General features: G+C 39.9%; 1 protein-coding gene across 1 annotated transcript in view; it reads right to left on the reverse strand.

The window, feature by feature from the left end:
* Positions 1-18510, reverse strand: part of plxnc1 (plexin C1) — a 55720-nt gene that overhangs the window by 16174 nt on the left and 21036 nt on the right. The window contains exons 21-23 of the mRNA XM_032505812.1: positions 2773-2941; positions 2202-2302; positions 1237-1312 (exon numbers count right to left, since the gene is read on the reverse strand). Of these exons, the coding sequence (XP_032361703.1) occupies positions 1237-1312; positions 2202-2302; positions 2773-2941 (346 nt within the window). The remainder of the gene's footprint in view (positions 1-1236; positions 1313-2201; positions 2303-2772; positions 2942-18510) is intronic.

The raw sequence follows: 18510 nt of genomic DNA on the forward strand, positions 1-18510 counted from the left end.
AATCAGCTCAGTAAAGAGAAACAAGTGGCCATCATTACTTTCACAAATGATGGTCAGTCGGTCCGGAAAATTACGAAACATTTGAATGTGTCCCCAAGTGCAGTCACAAAAACCATCAAGTGCTGCAACGAAACTGGCTCACATGAAAGGAAGACCAAGAGTCACCTCTGCTGCTGAGGATAAGTTCTTCTGGGTCACCAGGCCCGCAGCAACCACAGTTAAACCAGCAGCTGATTAGAGACCAGATGAATAGAGCACAGAGTTCTAGCAGCAGACACACCTCTAGAACTTTTAGAGGACACATATACATACATACACACATACTGTACAAACACACAACACACACACACACACACAACACAACACACACACACACACACACACACCACACACACAACAACACACACACACACACACACACAACAACCGTATTCATATAAAAAATGAAAATAAATAAATAGCAGTTACACTATTAACTAGTAACAACAAAATAAATGTTGAGTTGGTATGCTGACCAGAGTCCAGAGGGAAAATATGTCATTTTAAAAGTAACCTACAATTACGGTATCTAGCCAACGGTAGACCACAGAGAAAGTGTGATATTTTTACGTCCATTTGAGAGCAACAGAGGCAAAATATTTCAGTCAACACATTAAGTGGAACCGAAATGAGGAACCGAAATTTGCGTTCTTATCCAGTCCGATTCCTACGTTCCATAGTGGAACCGGGTTTCTGTACCCAACCCTACATGTGACCCATGTTCTGGTTTTACGACACAGAATGACAACTCAGCCAGTTCATTTGCTGATTAAGACTGTAGGAAGTGGATGACTACACAGAAAAAGCTAGTAAAAAGGACCTAGAGATTGTTTGGCCACACGCAGTGATGCCAAGGTCAAGAATTACTGTTTGTGTGAACAGTTTTCATGGCTGGCAAATGTAGCTACCAGAAGCTGATTAGAACAATTTGATGCATTGAGATTTATCTGTGGAATAGATGGTAAACTCTTAAGTCTTTTGTTTCTCCTTTGATTGCCAATTAATGGTACCTATTTTTGAAGATTATTTCTATATTCTTTCACTATGCTACTCTGAAAACAGGACCCAGTAATGGTTTCTTCCCTGGCCCTAATGCTAAACTTGAATAATCCCTTACTGGCTCTCCAGAATAAGTACACAGACATCTCAAAATACTATTAGAAGTGTTAACTCAGTGTTTTTCTTCTTAGCAGTTACCCTTTAGACTTCCCTGCGGGCTCACAGGGGGATGAGTTTTCTTAGAGAGCACTTTGATTGTCGCACCGTCAGGAACCTACAGGAGTACAAACACACAGGAAGGTTAATACATTACATTTGCTCCAAATAAGTAAAACAATTGCTATTAAATGACTGTAAGAGCAGCATGAGATGAGAACAGTTGCAAAAAGCCTTTACACTTCAGATGGCTAAGATTAAACATAAAATTTTTATTGCTATAAAACATATACAATATACTGTACATGTACAGTGTGTATCTATTCAGAAATACATCTATATACACATTTACATACACACGCACAAACTTTTTTTTGAACTTTCAGTACATTTTTTATTGTTTGTGTATGTAACAGGAAACCCCCATCTTAGTTAGTAAGCCTGCTTGGCTGACCCAGGGGTGTTGCAAGAAGATGTAGAAGAAATCAGCATCATTAGAATAAAATTAGCTTATCAGGAACTTAAGAAAATATCTTTATTTGACATTTGCTCAGTTCTACTTTCGTTAACACAATTTACTCCAGAATTGGCGATACAACGATTTCCCTGACAGCAACACCTACAGCATGTATTGTTTCCGGTTCGACTATGTTTTAAAGTTGGGGCTTGGCTTTGTTATAAATATGTCTGTGTATATAAAAAACACTATGTATGCTCTTTTCCTGTAGGCGGAGACAGGAACAAGTAAACTCAAAGTGAGATGGGAGTTGTGCCAACTGACACAGGCTCAGCTGTGCCTCCCTGCTCTCAGGTTGACTGGGACTGCTGGTTTGCTGCTTGAGATGCAGCGTTTTTAGTGAGCATGTTAGCAAAAAACCCTTAATGATTTTCTGCATGAGAGTATATACGTTTTAGTAGTTGGATTGTACGAACATGTGATATAGTGATAGTATGTAACTGAGATCCCTGTTCCACGGACAACCTTTTCCAATACTACCATTTCTCACCTTGTAGTGCTTGAGTGTGTTGAGCATGGTCACCTCCCCAATAACCTCAGAGCTTGCATCCACTTCCTCTAGAGTAACAAACGAGCCCTTGTTCTCATACTCTGGTGGCAAAAAGGAAGCACTTTATGGTGTAAAGTGTTTCTTTTACATCTTTAATAACAGTTCACAGACACATAGATATAGTTGGCTCAGTAATTTCTCTAAAACAGCTGGTCACTGTAGTTTGTAGCTTAAACAAGACTAAATTGTGCATTTGTTGGGAATCATTTTCAGCAGCAGATTGATACACATTTGATGCACAACCATGACAATGTAGGTGGGACCCACTCCTAATTAACAGTGGCAATGTTCATGGTAATTACGAAACACGTCATTAAGTTCTAACAGTGTGGCTCACTGAAGTGTTAATTTTAACACTTTTTGGATAACAGTAGAGCTTTTGGCACATGGGATTAAGATATATCAGGTGTCATCTACATAGACATGACTTGTCAGTAGAATCAATTAATTGTTGGTTGTCATCTTTTAGTATTTAAAGACCCGGGACTAAAGAGAGTGGTCTATTACTTACGGATACAAATGTCCTTAAGAGGACTGTTGTAGGGGAAACCAAACTTTGCCTTGAAAGTGGACAGGATTTTCTCTTTGACTTGCTCTACTGAGTCACAGCTGAGAGCGCTGACCTCCAGAGGTTCGCTGACTTCTCCCTCACTGCCCACTGCAAACAGCACCTTCAGCTTCTGTACACATTACAGAGACAGGGACAAGATTAACATGGAAATCAATCTTTCACAATCTTTATACCCAGCCAATTGTCAGATCAGATAAAACGTTTGTGACTGCCGTTGAGAGCAGGAGACCAGCAGAGAGAAGGAAATATAAAAGAGGAAGGAATACACATATGTAAGAGCAAAGTTTCACATTTAAAGACCATACTGGGGATAATTCAACAGATACATTATTTGTATGCTAAAATCTAAACTTCATGATGTATTTGCAGGTACCACATGTGTAGAAATGTCCCAGAAACGTCTGCTTCTGCTTTAGTCATAAATCACAAATATGTATCTAGCTTACTGTCAAACATTTGATACCAAGTGGAAAATAAAAGAGTCACAGACAGCAGGATTCTTATTTAGATAAATATTAACATTATTAATATTCAGAGACTAAAACTTTAGTCTCTTTTTAGTTTTAAAATCTTGAGGATTTCTCTGAAACTTTAAATATATGTGACAAATTCAACTACAATCAGTTTAAAAATCAGAGTTCAAATGTTTAAAAAGCATCCTGCGTTATTATTTGTATGACGCTGACAAAGAAAAGTTTTCAGGGCATTTAAGATTATCATATACACAACCTTGTGTGTGTCAGCATCGCATGCAACAAAATCAGGTCTACTGAATGCTTCCACTTTTGTCCTCGTCATATGAGACGGATGTCACAGGTTAATTTCTCGTGGCGGTATTCACAGACTCCAGCAACTCTAGTTCCATACACTTTACTGTCAAACCCACAGAAGTAAAGTTCTGCTTCAGTTCCAGCTCTCTGTACGTCCTAACTCATGCTTAGCCACTCGCTTATCTTCTCCTGCTCTCCAAGTTTTGATATTTAAATGCTTTATAATTGAATTATTTCTCCGTCCCAATATCTATCCCAACAATTACCTTGCTTTGAGAAGTAGGGTGTGTTCAACGGAAGCTTGTTCATACAGGACATGTGGGTTCATTGATGTGTTTAGTCTGAGAAATGCTGAGACGCTCCACTTCCTTGAATTAGGTGTTTTTGTTAGTAGCTGCCTGCTTCCTTAAACAGGCTCCGTCACAGCTTAAAACACACACACACGGTATTGTTTTTTGGTTTTACTTGTGTTACTGTTAACGTAAATTTGCAACAGATGCCATTACATAAATTTTTTTTAACATTTTTTTTGTAACTTTGCTTAATAAGTCTAAGGGTGACCAAACTGAATTTATCTTAACAAAATCCCAGTTTATTAGGCAATGACTTTAGTTATCTGATGCGCACGCACGCGCGCGCACACGCGCGCGCGCACACACACACACACACACACACACACACACACACACACACACACACACACACACACACACACACACACACACACACACACACACACACACCCCTTCTCTGGTGTGCAACATCCTGGAATTTTTTTAATAACTTACATTTTTAAATAACCTGAAAACTTACGGTAAATAAAGCAATGTCAAGCTGTACTGGTTTGCATATATTCAAAGGGCCTAAAATACACGGAGGAAGTGGTTTATCTGCGCAATGATAAGCTGTCTTAATACTTGTGGCTAACAACCCTCATTAACACGCCTTGAGGCAGTTTTGTTTTATCTAGTCCAGAACTGAGTGAGAGAAAAGAAATCTGACCCACAATTTGGAAATTTTAATATCATAGCATCCCTTTTCATGTTAAAGTGTGTGTTTTGGAAGTGCTGTGTATATATTGCGTGATTGGACAAAGAATTACAGTAAATAGGTCCAGCTTCGTACAAAACGTAAAACTAAAAACAGAACTAAGAATTGGGAAGTGTTGATTGCTTCCACACGTAAAAGCACAACTGACTAAACTTATGCCCTACTAACTGAGCAATACACAAACGTACCACTCATGGTTTGGTATTTATTCCATGACTGTGGAGTAAATAAACCAACACACACAAAATGACCTCACTTGGACCCAAGTAATCCGCTGAAGTGTGCAAATGCCCTAAGATGTCGTGTGCATGTGTGCATGTGCGTGTGTGTGTGTGGTGTGTGTGTGCGCGCGCATGTTTTGTACATAGCCTTCATAGACCTTACAAAGGCCTTTGACTCTGTGGACCGCCGCGCTCTCTGGAGCATACTATCAAGGCATGGCTGCCATGATAAATACATCAGAATACAGAGATTACTAAATGATGGCATGTCAGCCACAGTGCTTGGTGGCTCTGAGTCTGGGCCTTTTACAGTAGCAAAAGGGGTCAAACAGGACACCCACCCTGTTTGCCATCTTTATTGCTTCCATACTCCACCTCATGGCTGAAGAGCTGCCAAAGGGAATTCCAATCCTATACCGAACCTTAACAGGTTTAAAGCCAAGAGCAAAATCAGGAACACCACCATCATGGAGCTTCATTATGTGAACGACAATGCCATCATAGCACACTCCACAAAAGATCTCCAGGGCTCCAGGTCCTGAATGCCTCTCCCGAGGCATACAGGACCCTGGGTCTAGACTTACGACACTTAAGGAAGATTCTGAGGATCAACTGGGAGGACAGACAAACCAACATCAGCGTTTTGGAGTAAGGCCAACAGGTTCAGTATCACCACCACAATAATGCAGTACCAACTTCGATCGACTGGCCATGTTATTCTTGCATGTATAACAGGATAATATTAAGATCAGTCTAAAGAAGTTCAGAATTCCAGTAAGCAAGAGGGAGCAGATCGTTTTGGACAGGCGAAGCTCAAAGACAACTGTGCAGGAAGGAGTTTTGTGCCATGAAATGGACCTCAGCTGTGTCACAGAGACAAAGCGACAGCACCGCAAGAAAAAAAGAGAAAAAGGCTTCTCTACCACTCACCACATCTATTTTTCCCTGCCCACACTGTACAGCGATCTAAAGACCCACTAGAAGACAACCCTACGGCAGAGATGGGAAGTAACGAAGTACAAATACTTACATAAGTATTTGTACTTCGTTACTGTACTCAAGTAGACTTTTCAGATATTTTTACTTTACAATTAATTTTTTTGGCAACTTTTTACTTTTACTCCTTACATTTTAACACGAATATCGGTACCTTCTACTCCTTACATTTTACAAAATTGTCTCGTTTCTTTAGTTTTGTACTAATGGTTGACTATCTGGTGTGATTGTGAGTGCATGTAGGAGAATAGCGCGGACACGCGCCGCACACCACGAGCGGGCCCGCACGGCACACGGAGACAAAAGTGAGAGAAAAGAGACTAGCTGTCCGGGGGATAGTCAGTTGAGATCGTGTGCGTCTTTGAGAACTGTAAATCGTATAACTTATGTTGTCAGTTCATTTAAGGCTGTTGTATTTGTCTATAGTTCTTGCAAATGTAAAAGTTAGCTTGTTTGTGTTCTTCACCTGTTAGCTAGGTTACACCTGTTACCCTAGGTTACACCTGTTACCCTAGGTTACACCTGTTACCCTAGGTTACACCTGGCTGTTGATTCGTTATAATGGCAATTGTTGATTGTCCTTGCTCATTAAGATAATTTAATTAATAGTGGGTTTATTGTTATTATTTACCAGCATATCTGATTCCTATGCATTGTGTATGGTAGCCTTCACAATGTTATTTATTTCTTTTATTACCACACGAACAGCCATAGCAGAGCTACCACCCCCCCCCCCATGTTTATACTGATGCTTGATTGTAAAAAGCATCAACAGAGAGACGTTGTCTCCGTCCGTGTTTTAACAGACACACCTGGGCCGAAGTTGGAAACCAGAATCAGCTTTAAAATCCAATCTAAACTCCTAATCTAGTCCTCACTAAGTTTAAAATATCTATTTAGTCTTGTTATCTATTATATCTAATTATTTATTATAATTATCATATAAAGAGCCTTTTCACCATGTCCACTGTAGTTTCTGGTCCAGGTAGAGTTGTCATTCACAAGGCTACTTTTATACTTAAAGGAAATTTCCAAGCCTGTACTTTGTAAATGTAAATGTGCTGTATTTATATAGCGCTTTTCTAGTCTTTACGACTACTCAAAGCGCTTTTACATCATACAGGATACATTCACCATTCACACACTGTGGCCGGGGCTGCCGTACAAGGTGCCACCTGCTCATCAGATAACACTCACACACATTCACACTCCGACGCAGCACCGGGGAAACTGGGGTCAGTGTCTTGCCCAAGGACACTCGACATGGGACTGCAGGATGAGGGATTATAACCCCAACCTTCCAATTGGCAGACACACCGCTTACCACGAGCCACAGCGCCCCCTACTCTGTTACTTTATTGAGTAAAGAAGTTAAATCAGTACTTCACCAGAGTATTTTTAACACAATTATCTGTACTTCACTGAGTAGGGAAGTGAGTACTGAGTGACCGCCGTGTGTGGTGTGGTGTGTGTGTGTGGTGTGTGTGTGTGTGTTGGGGTGTGTGTGTGTGTGTGTGGTGTGTGGTGTTTACCAGGGAGCTGAAGTCTGAGACCTGCCACAGAGCCAGTCCTCGCTCCAGTGTGTACAGAGCTTTCTCTGTCACGCAATCCACAGGTCCTTTTGCAGTCTGCTGCGTGAGAGCGCTCACCATCAGGAACAAGTGCTGGCCAACGCTTTCCTGCACAATATCAGATCTCTGTCAGTCAATGAGGCACAGCAGATGTAGCAACTGTGTGTCAACTACAAAGATCAAATTAGGTTTGTGGTTTATTCTATTTTTGTTATTTAGGTTGCCGGTAAAAAAAATAGGGCAGGTCTTGTCAACCAAAATTGAGGTTAGATGCTACCAACAAACATTATTAAATATCAACAGCTGAGTAAAATAGCTTGAGCTGTGAACAGGTAACAAATACCATGGTATGTTTCTTAGATAAAACTGACAAAGATGTTCTTAGGTATGAGACAGACAAGGTTAAGAGGGATAAGATGTGTTTATAAAATAGCTTTACTTGTGATGTGACTGAAATAGTTGGTAACTAGCCTGTGAGCCTCACAGAGAAGTAATAATTGCGGGACATAAAATTCTGCAACATATCTGAAGACAAACAAGCCAATTCTTGCTTGTGCCCAGAAACCATGTTATTTTGCAAATAATAAAGAGCTGCACAATACTTGTGTATTGCAAATTGTAAAACCATTTGCTTCAAATGTGGGTTTGTGCATCTATTTCTGTATGGTGCATAGGTTTTGGCTTTAGTTTGTTTTAGTTTTCAGAACATGTCCGTTTAATTCAGACACTGTGTTGTGTCAACATACACAGTTATCCAACATTTAAATTTCATTATGTGAGTTATTTAGTTGAGTTTTACTTGAATGTTTGTTGTCTGACAAATGGTTAAAATCTTGTGTCATCGTGGGATAGAGGGACGCAATTCATTTCTTAGTTTTGACATGTGAGAATTGAATTAAGCTGACTTGACTTGACTTGACTTAAAGGTAAAGACAAGAGTAAGAGTCTACAGCCATGCTAGAGCTCTTGTGAGATGTGCGCTAATGTTAGCATGTACAATCGCACATTGACAATGTTAACATGCTAATGTTTAGCAGGTATGTTTTTAAACTTGATCACCATCTTACTTAGTGTATTAAACATTAGGGCGCACAATTAATCAATTTTAATCACGATCACGACTTCCCGATCAAATTTGCGTGATCAAGCAATTTTTTAAATGCACAATTTCATAGTAGCTTTGTTTTTTGTGACTTCATGTGACAGAGTTGTTCAGCTTGTTTCTAAATGTAGACAGTCACAGAGGACAGAGTACACGGAGGAAAATTCACAGATAGTCGGTTGTAGTCGGTCTCAAGGTTAACCAGTTTACCAGTACACGCAACATTTTGTCCCATCTGTGGTGTTTTTGAGACAAAAGCAGTGACCAGTCTAGTCGGTGTCTGTTAGCTCACGGGGCTTAGGGCGCGAGAAATATTTTTCCTCTAGAACACACCGGTGCTAATGTCTCGCATCCGATGAATGTGTATATGGATATGGTTAATTTTGCGTTCATGACCCATTTTTCTGTAAAGATGTGGCCGTGTTGGATCTCTCCTCTTACTCTTTGTACTTACTTCCGCGAGCCCTGCCACACGTAGCGCCGGTACCACATCGACATTTGTCTACAGTTTTAATTGTTATAAACAGCTGGATATGTTAGTATGTAGGGGAAACCTGTATTTGTACCAGTGTTTCGCGGGTAACTCTGCTATGGGGCCACCACGGTGAAAAAAAAAAAACACAGAAAGTAAATGAATGATTAACTTCGTTGGTAGAGTAATATCGTGTGAGCGGAGCTGCTGGATCTGGGCCAGAGATGGACCCATGGCCAGAATCATAGTTCATAAAAATGTAGCGCGCAGTGACGATACAGACATTTCATACACACAACGTGTGTAACTCCGCTGACGCGCCATTCAACCCGTGCTGGACCCTTCTAATGAGTCAGCCGTCGTTCTATGAGTAGCTCCATTGCACCTCCACTCTCTCTCCCCAGTCTCTTTCAATCAGTTATTGTTGAAACAAGTGAAGGAGCTTTCTCAGAGATACATAAAAAAAAAAAAATCCGTTTATTTAAGATTTATCTAATTTTCATTTACATGTGTTGCGTAGTATGTCTATACAACATACAACTTGAGAATGTAGCATAATATGGAGTGAAAGCAGTTATAAATAGCCTATGTGACAAAAAATTTGTTTTGGTTAAAATCAAATAATTGTGATAATTAATCATGATTACAATATTGATCAAAATAATCGTGATTATCATTTGACCTTATCGTTTAGCCTAACTAAAATGCTACATTTGCTAATTTTAACAATAAACAAGAGTACAGCTGATGACAAGGTATTAGTTTAGCAAGGCATTTGATTATAAACCAAAAAGGAAGACATGTTAATTATGAACTAATGATGGCAAACATGAAAATCATCACTGAGTTTCAATTCATGCTGCACACTGTGCATGGATCTCATCAATGGCGTCTGCTCCAGGATACGTTGGGGATGGGACCGTGGTCGTTCAGTTATAGTTTTCCTCAGCTGACCCCGACGGTCAGTAGGCCTTAGATCACCAATGTCTGGCCCATTGTATGGCAATCCACCCAACGTTCTTAAGTATATTAGGCCTACGGACCAAAGTGTTGAACACAATTCTAGCCAAGATGCAAGCATGGTTAAAACTAGTGCACACTTGTTCGTGAGTTAGTGTTATAGATATTAGGAACAGTGAAAAAGTAAAATGACCCTGAGGAAGCCATAAAGGACAGACTGACATCCAGTTGGTTAAAATTTCTCCACGGTGGATCAGTGCGACGTAGCAGCAAGTTTGGCTGAGCGTTGCTGGCTCTGCTCATCAGAGCCTTCAGCAGAGCTCCTTACCTGTAAGGTATTGCAAGTTGTGTGGAGCGCTACGGTCAGTAATGAGGCCACGCACACCTGGAAGGAGCAGATTAAAAGGTAAGGAACATAGAGGCAAGAACAGGAACAGGACGTGAGTTTAACATGATCGAAGGATGAACAGAGAAAGTACAAAGAGAATAAGACAGAATAAAACATTTACCAGCCCACTGTTTGTTGATCAACAGCGTCAAACAGAAAAACCATCTCAACTGTTTCAAATCAATTAAGTTATTTTTCAGAAACATGCTATCTCGTTTCAGCTTCTTAAATAAGAGGATTTGCTGCTTTTCTTTAAATTTAAAGCTTTGGTTTTTGGTAAGTTGGTTGACTTGAAGACATCAACATGGGTTCTAAAAAAATGAATTACTTTTTTCACTGTTACCATTTCACAGACTAAAGAATTAATGTATTAATCAAAAGACAGATTAATCGATATGAAAATAGTTGATTACTTCCATGAGTAAGCAACTGACAAGAAACATAGTGAAAAGAAAAAAAAGACCCAGGATGAATAAGGCGGCCAGATAGCTCAGTTGGTAGAGTGGTTGTCCATATAGAAGTTAGTCCTGACACAGCGCGGCTGAGTTCGACTCCGACCTGCAGCCCTTTGCTGCAAGTCATTCCCCCTCTCTCCTCTCATTCCTCCTCTCTCCTCTTTCATATCTCAGCTGTCTAGGCCCAAAACATATCTTGTGTACAAGAGACATCATACATAGTGAAACAAACAACTCAAAGAACAGACTGACTTGTCTTTGATGGTGAAGGTCTTCTGCTCCTCCAGCGCGTGCCCATGGATGGAGGAAGAGTCTGGTCCTGGATCCCGCCTGGACAAGCTCTGGCAACCTTCATCAAGCTGAACCTTCACCACATCCTGATTTCAGGTCAGATACAACAATACATCGCTAAAGCGTTATAACAGCGCTAACAGCGTTATACATCCCTGACAGACGTTATACATCCCTGACAGCGATATAAATCACGAGCCAGCGATATACATACCCTGACGAGATATACATCCCGACAGAGATATACATCCGCGACAGCACGATCTACATACCCTGACAGAGATCTACATCCCTGACAGAATAGACATCGCTGACAGAGATCTACATCCTACAGAGTAGACATCCCTACAGAGAGACATACATCCCTGTCACAGCGATATACATCCCTGACAGAGATATACACCCCGATACATCCCTGACAGAAGTTATAAAGTGATACCGACAACGAACAAGGCTGGTGTCAAACCTTACCATGGCAGTCTTTGATAAACGACGTCAGTCAAGATTCACTCTTGAAAACACTAACCAAAAACTGGCTTGTAAATCTGGTGATAATGCTATATTTGATATTTCATAATACAGCATCAGTTGGAGAAGACCAGTATTTCCAGCTCCACTATACCTCAAAGAAAAAAGATTCTGGGGCAAAATGCTTGTAGTCCAGGAAAGGAATCGCTCCAACATTTTCCATCAAGTCAGCATTCTCTGTCTGCAGATCCACAAAGCCTGTGACAGTACAGTGAGGCTGCTTTAATGGACTATAAAGGTTTGTGTCAAGTGACTGAATCTGGCATGGCTGGAGGAAGCACTTTGTACAGAAAAAAGAGGGCAAAGCACATATACTATTTCACAAGTGTCTGGTAAACCTGTGAAACTTGTGAAGCAAGCAAGGTTTGCAGGTATCACAAATAAAAAGAAAGTAAAAATGGGTGACAGACTGCACTGGTGCGGCAACTCACTTATTGTTTTTACACCTCTGCAGGCCCACAAGTCGATTGCTACAAGGCCTTGCATGACCATGTGTGTGTACATAGTGTACAACATTTTCTTTTTAACATCTTCCAAATGAGGAAAACAAGTTCAGGGATTTCACGGCACAAAAACGAACTTCATGTGTGTGTGTGTGTTTAACTGTAGACAGTAGAGTGGTTAAACACAGAAGCTAGTGTCTGATAAGGTGAGCCAGTTATCAAGTACAATCAGATACAGTTTCCACAACTGTAATTTCACATGCTAGCAGCTTTGTGAAGCTGCACTAGGGTACATGCAACTGAGTTGCATTAACCTTGCACAGCTCTCTCTGGAGCCATAAATGCTTTATAAAAATGTTTTCATGGCATGATGCACCAGATGGTTTGTTAATAGAACATTACCTAAAGCCTGACAAGATGGGTTTCCGTGGTGACATGTGATCTTGTGATTCCACGTTATCCTGCTGCTGTGCAAGGTAAGCGTATTCCCCAAGAGAGTTTCTCTTTAAGAGGACACCAAAGTTATTTTCATTTCCTAGAGAGACAGGCTAAACCATCGTAACACTTGGATGGGGATTAGCATGGTGCTAATTAGGACTGAGTTGTTTGTCTTGCTATAGTATGACACTTAGCCTTGATGTTATTCAGACAGCCAGTGTGGTGATGTTTGTTCCATGGAATTCCATGCTTTCATTTCCAGCCACCTGTTCTAGGAAACAGGTCAGAACAATACACAAAGAACATTTCCAGAGGACAGTGTGCTCAACTAGCCAATAAGGGCTCAAACATACATTTCTACACATGTAAAACACATTGAAATGCAATATGTGTGCAATGATAGTTGCTGACCTTGTACTAAGAGTCATTCCTAGAGGTCGAGACTCCAGGTCATTCCTGACGACTTATCATCCAAACAGTGAAGCTTGTTTGTTGGCTTCGGGAGATGATCACGCACTGCTGAAGAAAAAACCAGCAGACAAAGAGAATCTAGTAACTCAAAAGAAAAAAGGTTAACCTGTATCTGCTTTAAGGCTGCTAGCGGAACAAAATGGGTCAAATCATTCCTCATTATCCCTACTTTGTTTACTTACCTACAATAATGCAGGGTACAGCAGAAGGACAGAAGCATCAGGTACAGATTTAATGAAGATCTAATCTTCAATGTCAATGTCTTGTCTCCCTACTTTATCCGTAAAAAGCAATAATCAAACAATGGGGTGTTATATATATAAGAAATTTTACAGAGTGCAAATACATGTTGATCTATTTTGAAAAAGTCTCGTAACTATTGCAGACAAACAAACTTCTGAGAACTTTTGATTTATTGCTACCCTATTATACTGCTGTAACCATATCACATATAGTATTGTTTTTGGTGTTGTGTGGCTGAAAGATTTACCAATTAACTGCTGAAAGATAGCGTTGGGTGTCTCTCGAAATCTCAAGATGAAAAAGTCATTCATTACTGGTTTCTTTGGCTTCCATAATGGCAGGGGTGTGTTTTTCTTCCTCAACGACCCCACCTCAACTCTGCTATGGGCAGGTCCAGTTTGTCTGCCGTTTTCTAACATAACACCGAAACAAACACTGTCTAATGTATCCATTACCTTTTTGTGCATGTGTGCTAAAAAATCTGCATTACACTGTATGGTGATGCGCACATCGTCCCCTGTTCTTGTAGATGTGAAGCTAGTGAACTCGGGCTCTGGTAGTAGGTCATTGGTTGGCAGGCAGGCCAAGGTTCATGGCTACTTTCAGAAACACTGTGCTAGTAGAAATCCCCTTCAGCTGCAGGTGTGTCGTAGGTGAGAACTCTGCAGCCAGTTGGAAAATCATTCGTGTTGTTATAATATGCATAATTACATGGTACACATCATGACTGGTGAGTGATGCATGGACCTAATTGAAGCTGTAATGTTGGCATGACAATACATAGCATAATAATATAACAATTGGGACAAGGTTGATGTAAAACAAAACAATATGTAAAACATAAGACATAATAGATGCCCATAAGATAAAATTAGATGTCACATACTGCAGTGTAACATGGAAAATACAGGGCGTACTACGCAGATGTGACAGAGATGTGAGTAAAAAGAGAGCATTTTATGACTTGCTCAGTCCACAAGTTTTTTGCATGTGTATTGCACCTTGTGACTACAATGTAATGTATTACTTACATGACAGAATGCTTTGGCTTGGTTGTCATGTAACGTGACAATGTACTGTAATGCAGCATTAATGATGTGACATGGCATAATTGATGAAGACAAATACACAATAGGACTTCTGTTCATCTACACACCAACCTGATGTTCGTGTTTTGGGAGGTCTGACTTTCTGTGGGGCGTGGCTGTGCATGACCTTTCCACAAACTCCAGTGGGGATCCCATGAGTGTGATTTCCTCTTCCACTTCAGGACACAGAGCAGCAGCCAATCAGAAAATAACAAGCGTTTATACAGATTCAATAACCAAAGAAGTTTGTTATTTTTACCATGACAGCCTGATATGATGGGTAAGACTACACCTTATATAAGGGTACCACATATGAGAATTTAGTTTAAATCTCTCAATGTGGTGCTGGAAGCTTCAGTGTACACTACACCTTACTGAACTGTAAACAACATTAAGAAAATGCTGGGATGTGCAAAATACATAGGTCATCACTGAATAAAGTGTTTGACCGACTCAAAGAACAATGCAGATGTGACTACAGTAGACCCTAGTTCTCAACAATTTGCATCACAACCACAGAACAAGAAGAAGAGAGCACAATAGAAATCTGTGTAGGCTTACTGGTGGTTTCAGTGACAAACCACCGTCTGGAAGATGTATGTTTAAGAAATTCTGCCCCAAAGTGAGGAAGCAGAATTTCTGCAATGGTGCATTGTGAAAGGATAACATTGAGGTTAAAGCTCTGTGGTTTTGAAGTCAAAAACTATGGCTCTTTATGTCAGCTATATGCACATACATTGTTTTTTGCACCTTAACAAGTTTAGTGTTTTTTGTGATCAAATTTTATTTTATTTTTTATAGTTTTAAGGTACAAACAATTACAAACATTACACTGAGACGGAGGAAAAAAAGCAACGTGTTAAAGCCTGTTTCAGGCAGAAGTGACATTTAGTTGCTGCAACTTAAAAAAGGGAAGTGACTTATGGTTAAAGACATTGGTTTGGGGAAGTGTGCTTTCCTCATGAGATGCCCTCAAACCTGTAACTGTTTACTCACTTACCGACATTGTCTCTTAAAATAAGACTCAGTCAATTCTCCGAATTTGTGACAACAGCGTCTGTGGACACAATCCCATAATAGCCTACCTGAGTTCACTTACTGCCCTTTCTGGGTGTCTTTTAGTGTTGACAGTGCTGTGTTAGAGCTTTCGTTATGCAAAGTATAATCAAATTATTCTAACTCTTTATGATAACCATGATGTAGAATTGTGTTATCTTTTAAGACCACATTCCTATCAACCTGTGTGCCACAATGCCTCACAATGAAAGCGGTTGCAAAGCTGATCCCAGTGACAGTGTTTGGTACACCGTTTTATTTGGACGTTTTCAATAAAAATTAAGTTGGGACCTATTGATAGCGCATGTGCATGAAAGAAGCTTTTTTGTTCCATCTCCAAACACTCAGCACTCTCCAGTCATGAAAATAACGGAAACACATTGAATGAGAAGGTGTGTAAAAACATTTGTGCGCGCGACACCCACACACACACACACACACACAAACACACACACAACACCACACACACACACACACACACACACACACACACACACACACACACACACACACACACACCCACACACCACACACACACACACACACAACACAACACCAACACACACACCAGATAGAGATACTATCTGTCTATTTATCTATCTCAGTCAAATCATTTTGATTTGGAGAAGAACTCATACCAAAATGTTAGGAATTATTGTATGGTTTGGTGAACATCGTCTTAAATAAAAGAGATAACACATTCTCACAGTCATCAGTTGTAGTCTTGGAAAGAAGGTTTTCATCAAAGCCTAATAAAAAATGCCAACAATCCAGGAATACTGATCAGGTGTGCTTGTACAATGTGGGTGCAGGGATGGGAGGACAGGTAGGTGATGCAGCATTGCCATGGCAACTACCCATCTGTAGAGAACACATACTTGACCACACCTTTACTATTGGCACTGGGAATGTGGAATGTCAGTTTCACACCAGTGTTGTTTCCACACAGGAGACTAATCAGAGAACACAGAGAGAGGAGAGAGACGATGAGAGAGAGAGAGAGAAAAACAGGTTAGTCTCACTGAGATCCCGACCCACTAATTTGTAATAAAAACAAAATAGATTAAAACATTGTTACAATACTGAAATAACTGAAAAATCTGCCACAAACATAATTGAACATCATTTTAAATTACGTAAATAAAATACGTTTTATATGTTTAACATAGTGATAGTCACAATTAAAAAAACATCAACATAAAACAAACGAAAATTTAGGAATTCCTTGACATAGCAAAAACAGAACATTGTGCTCTTAGAAATTCTCACCAAACTCGAGAAAGAAGCCGATTAAGTCAAATCATTCAAACATTTTAAAAATTCGGATCCAGCTGTTAATTCCTCAACTAATTATATATCTGCATTACTGCCTATTGCACTTCTGTTAGACACAGAACTAGCTGTTTCGTTGCCTTGTACCTGCATGCGTTAATGACAATTAAAATTGAATCTAATATATATATAATAATCCCAAAGCAACAACGACACCGCGTTCACTTGTAAGTTGATGACCTAGAAACCAAATGTCTTGTCTGCAGCAGTGGTGAGACAAGCAAAGGGTTGTTCCTTTAAGAATAAAAACTGCACCTAAAAAAATTCGTTTCTGAACGAGCTGTTACCTAGAAGTATTTGCTTGATTTTCTAAAAGCGGGTACACAAATATTTCACTATTCACAATACTACCATTAGGCCCACGTTGAATAGGGTAGCAACAGGCTATACCATTCGCTTGGACAGTTCATGAGGGACAGGTTGTTCATAAAAACATATTTATGTGTGAAGTTGGTGTGACAGCAGCACCAAAAAGAAAATGTACTTACCTTAGACCTTGATGAATATATAACTGTGTAATTTTGGTGACTTCTTCTTTGATAATTGCTATCATAGTGCCGAGCATTAATTCAGTCGTTAAATGGACCACTCTTGCGGAGTGCAGTCCATGTCACGCTGTGATGCTTACTCTGGGCACATCAATGAGGTATAACCCGCAAAAAACGCATGGTTTTGCACGTAGTAAGAAACAACACTGGGGTTGTGGAGGGAGATCTATGGTCTTGACAGTAACACACATCACACAACACCACAACACACACACACACACACAACCCAACACACACACACAAACCACACACACACAACACAGAGATCCAGCCCGTTTGAATGCATTATATCAAATGATATTTTAAGTCTCTATTGAATGTGACTAAGGGGAGACTCAGAGGAACAATTGAAGTGTGACTACAGTAAAGTTCCTCCATGATCCAATCTGTTGGCAAAACACTGTCCTGCAGGGAGGAATCGTGTAGGTAAGTTAAGTTAGCCACGCGCATGCCACTTTAAGGTTCGTATTACGAGTGATTCTGGACACTATTTCAGCTAACGTTTAAGGCTTTAGTTAAAAAACGAGAAATAAGAAATCAGCTTGCTTTGGGTATATTCCAACAAACTATTATTACAGTCTTACGTGTTTGAAATTCAAAAAGAAACAGAATTGGGACTTAGCTGTGAGCATTACCTAAATCTAATGTATCAGAATATAGTGTTTCAGGAAGTGCACTCAGCCACTCCCCGGTCCAGTCTAGTGAAGGTGAATCTTTGCAAAGTGTTAAAACTCTAAAAAAGGAGAGAGACAGCAATGATGGTGACTGAGTTAGTGACTAGCGTTGCTAACATTAGTAAGCAAGACACAAAATGTAAATACGCGTTCTGGCTTGGAAGGCATTTCAGTTGTGAACTTTTGATGGAAGATAGCAGTTGGTGTTGTCCTTTGTTCTAAGATGGACAAGAGTGAGTCGTTGTATGAAGAAGCAAACACATGGAACAATAATAAATTAAAAAACATAATTACACTCCCAACGCCTTGTTTGACCCAGGAACAAGCGTTTTGGCATCAGATACACCCGGCACGACACACTCCGCACCGCATAGAAACAAATGTTATACCTTGAGGATAGTGGTTTATCCCAAATATAATTATAATGACTTAAACACAAAAGACCACAGTAGTAATACTTATCTCGCTTACTGATCACAGATAAGAAGGCTTTTTTGACAGTAACAAAGGAATTGCCTAGTAGATAGCTGAAGATAAAACACTAAACATTAATATAAAATAAACAAATACAGAAACAATAT

The sequence above is a fragment of the Etheostoma spectabile genome, chromosome 23 (genome assembly GCF_008692095.1).
Source record: "Etheostoma spectabile isolate EspeVRDwgs_2016 chromosome 23, UIUC_Espe_1.0, whole genome shotgun sequence".
In the NCBI taxonomy this organism is placed as follows: domain Eukaryota; kingdom Metazoa; phylum Chordata; class Actinopteri; order Perciformes; family Percidae; genus Etheostoma; species Etheostoma spectabile.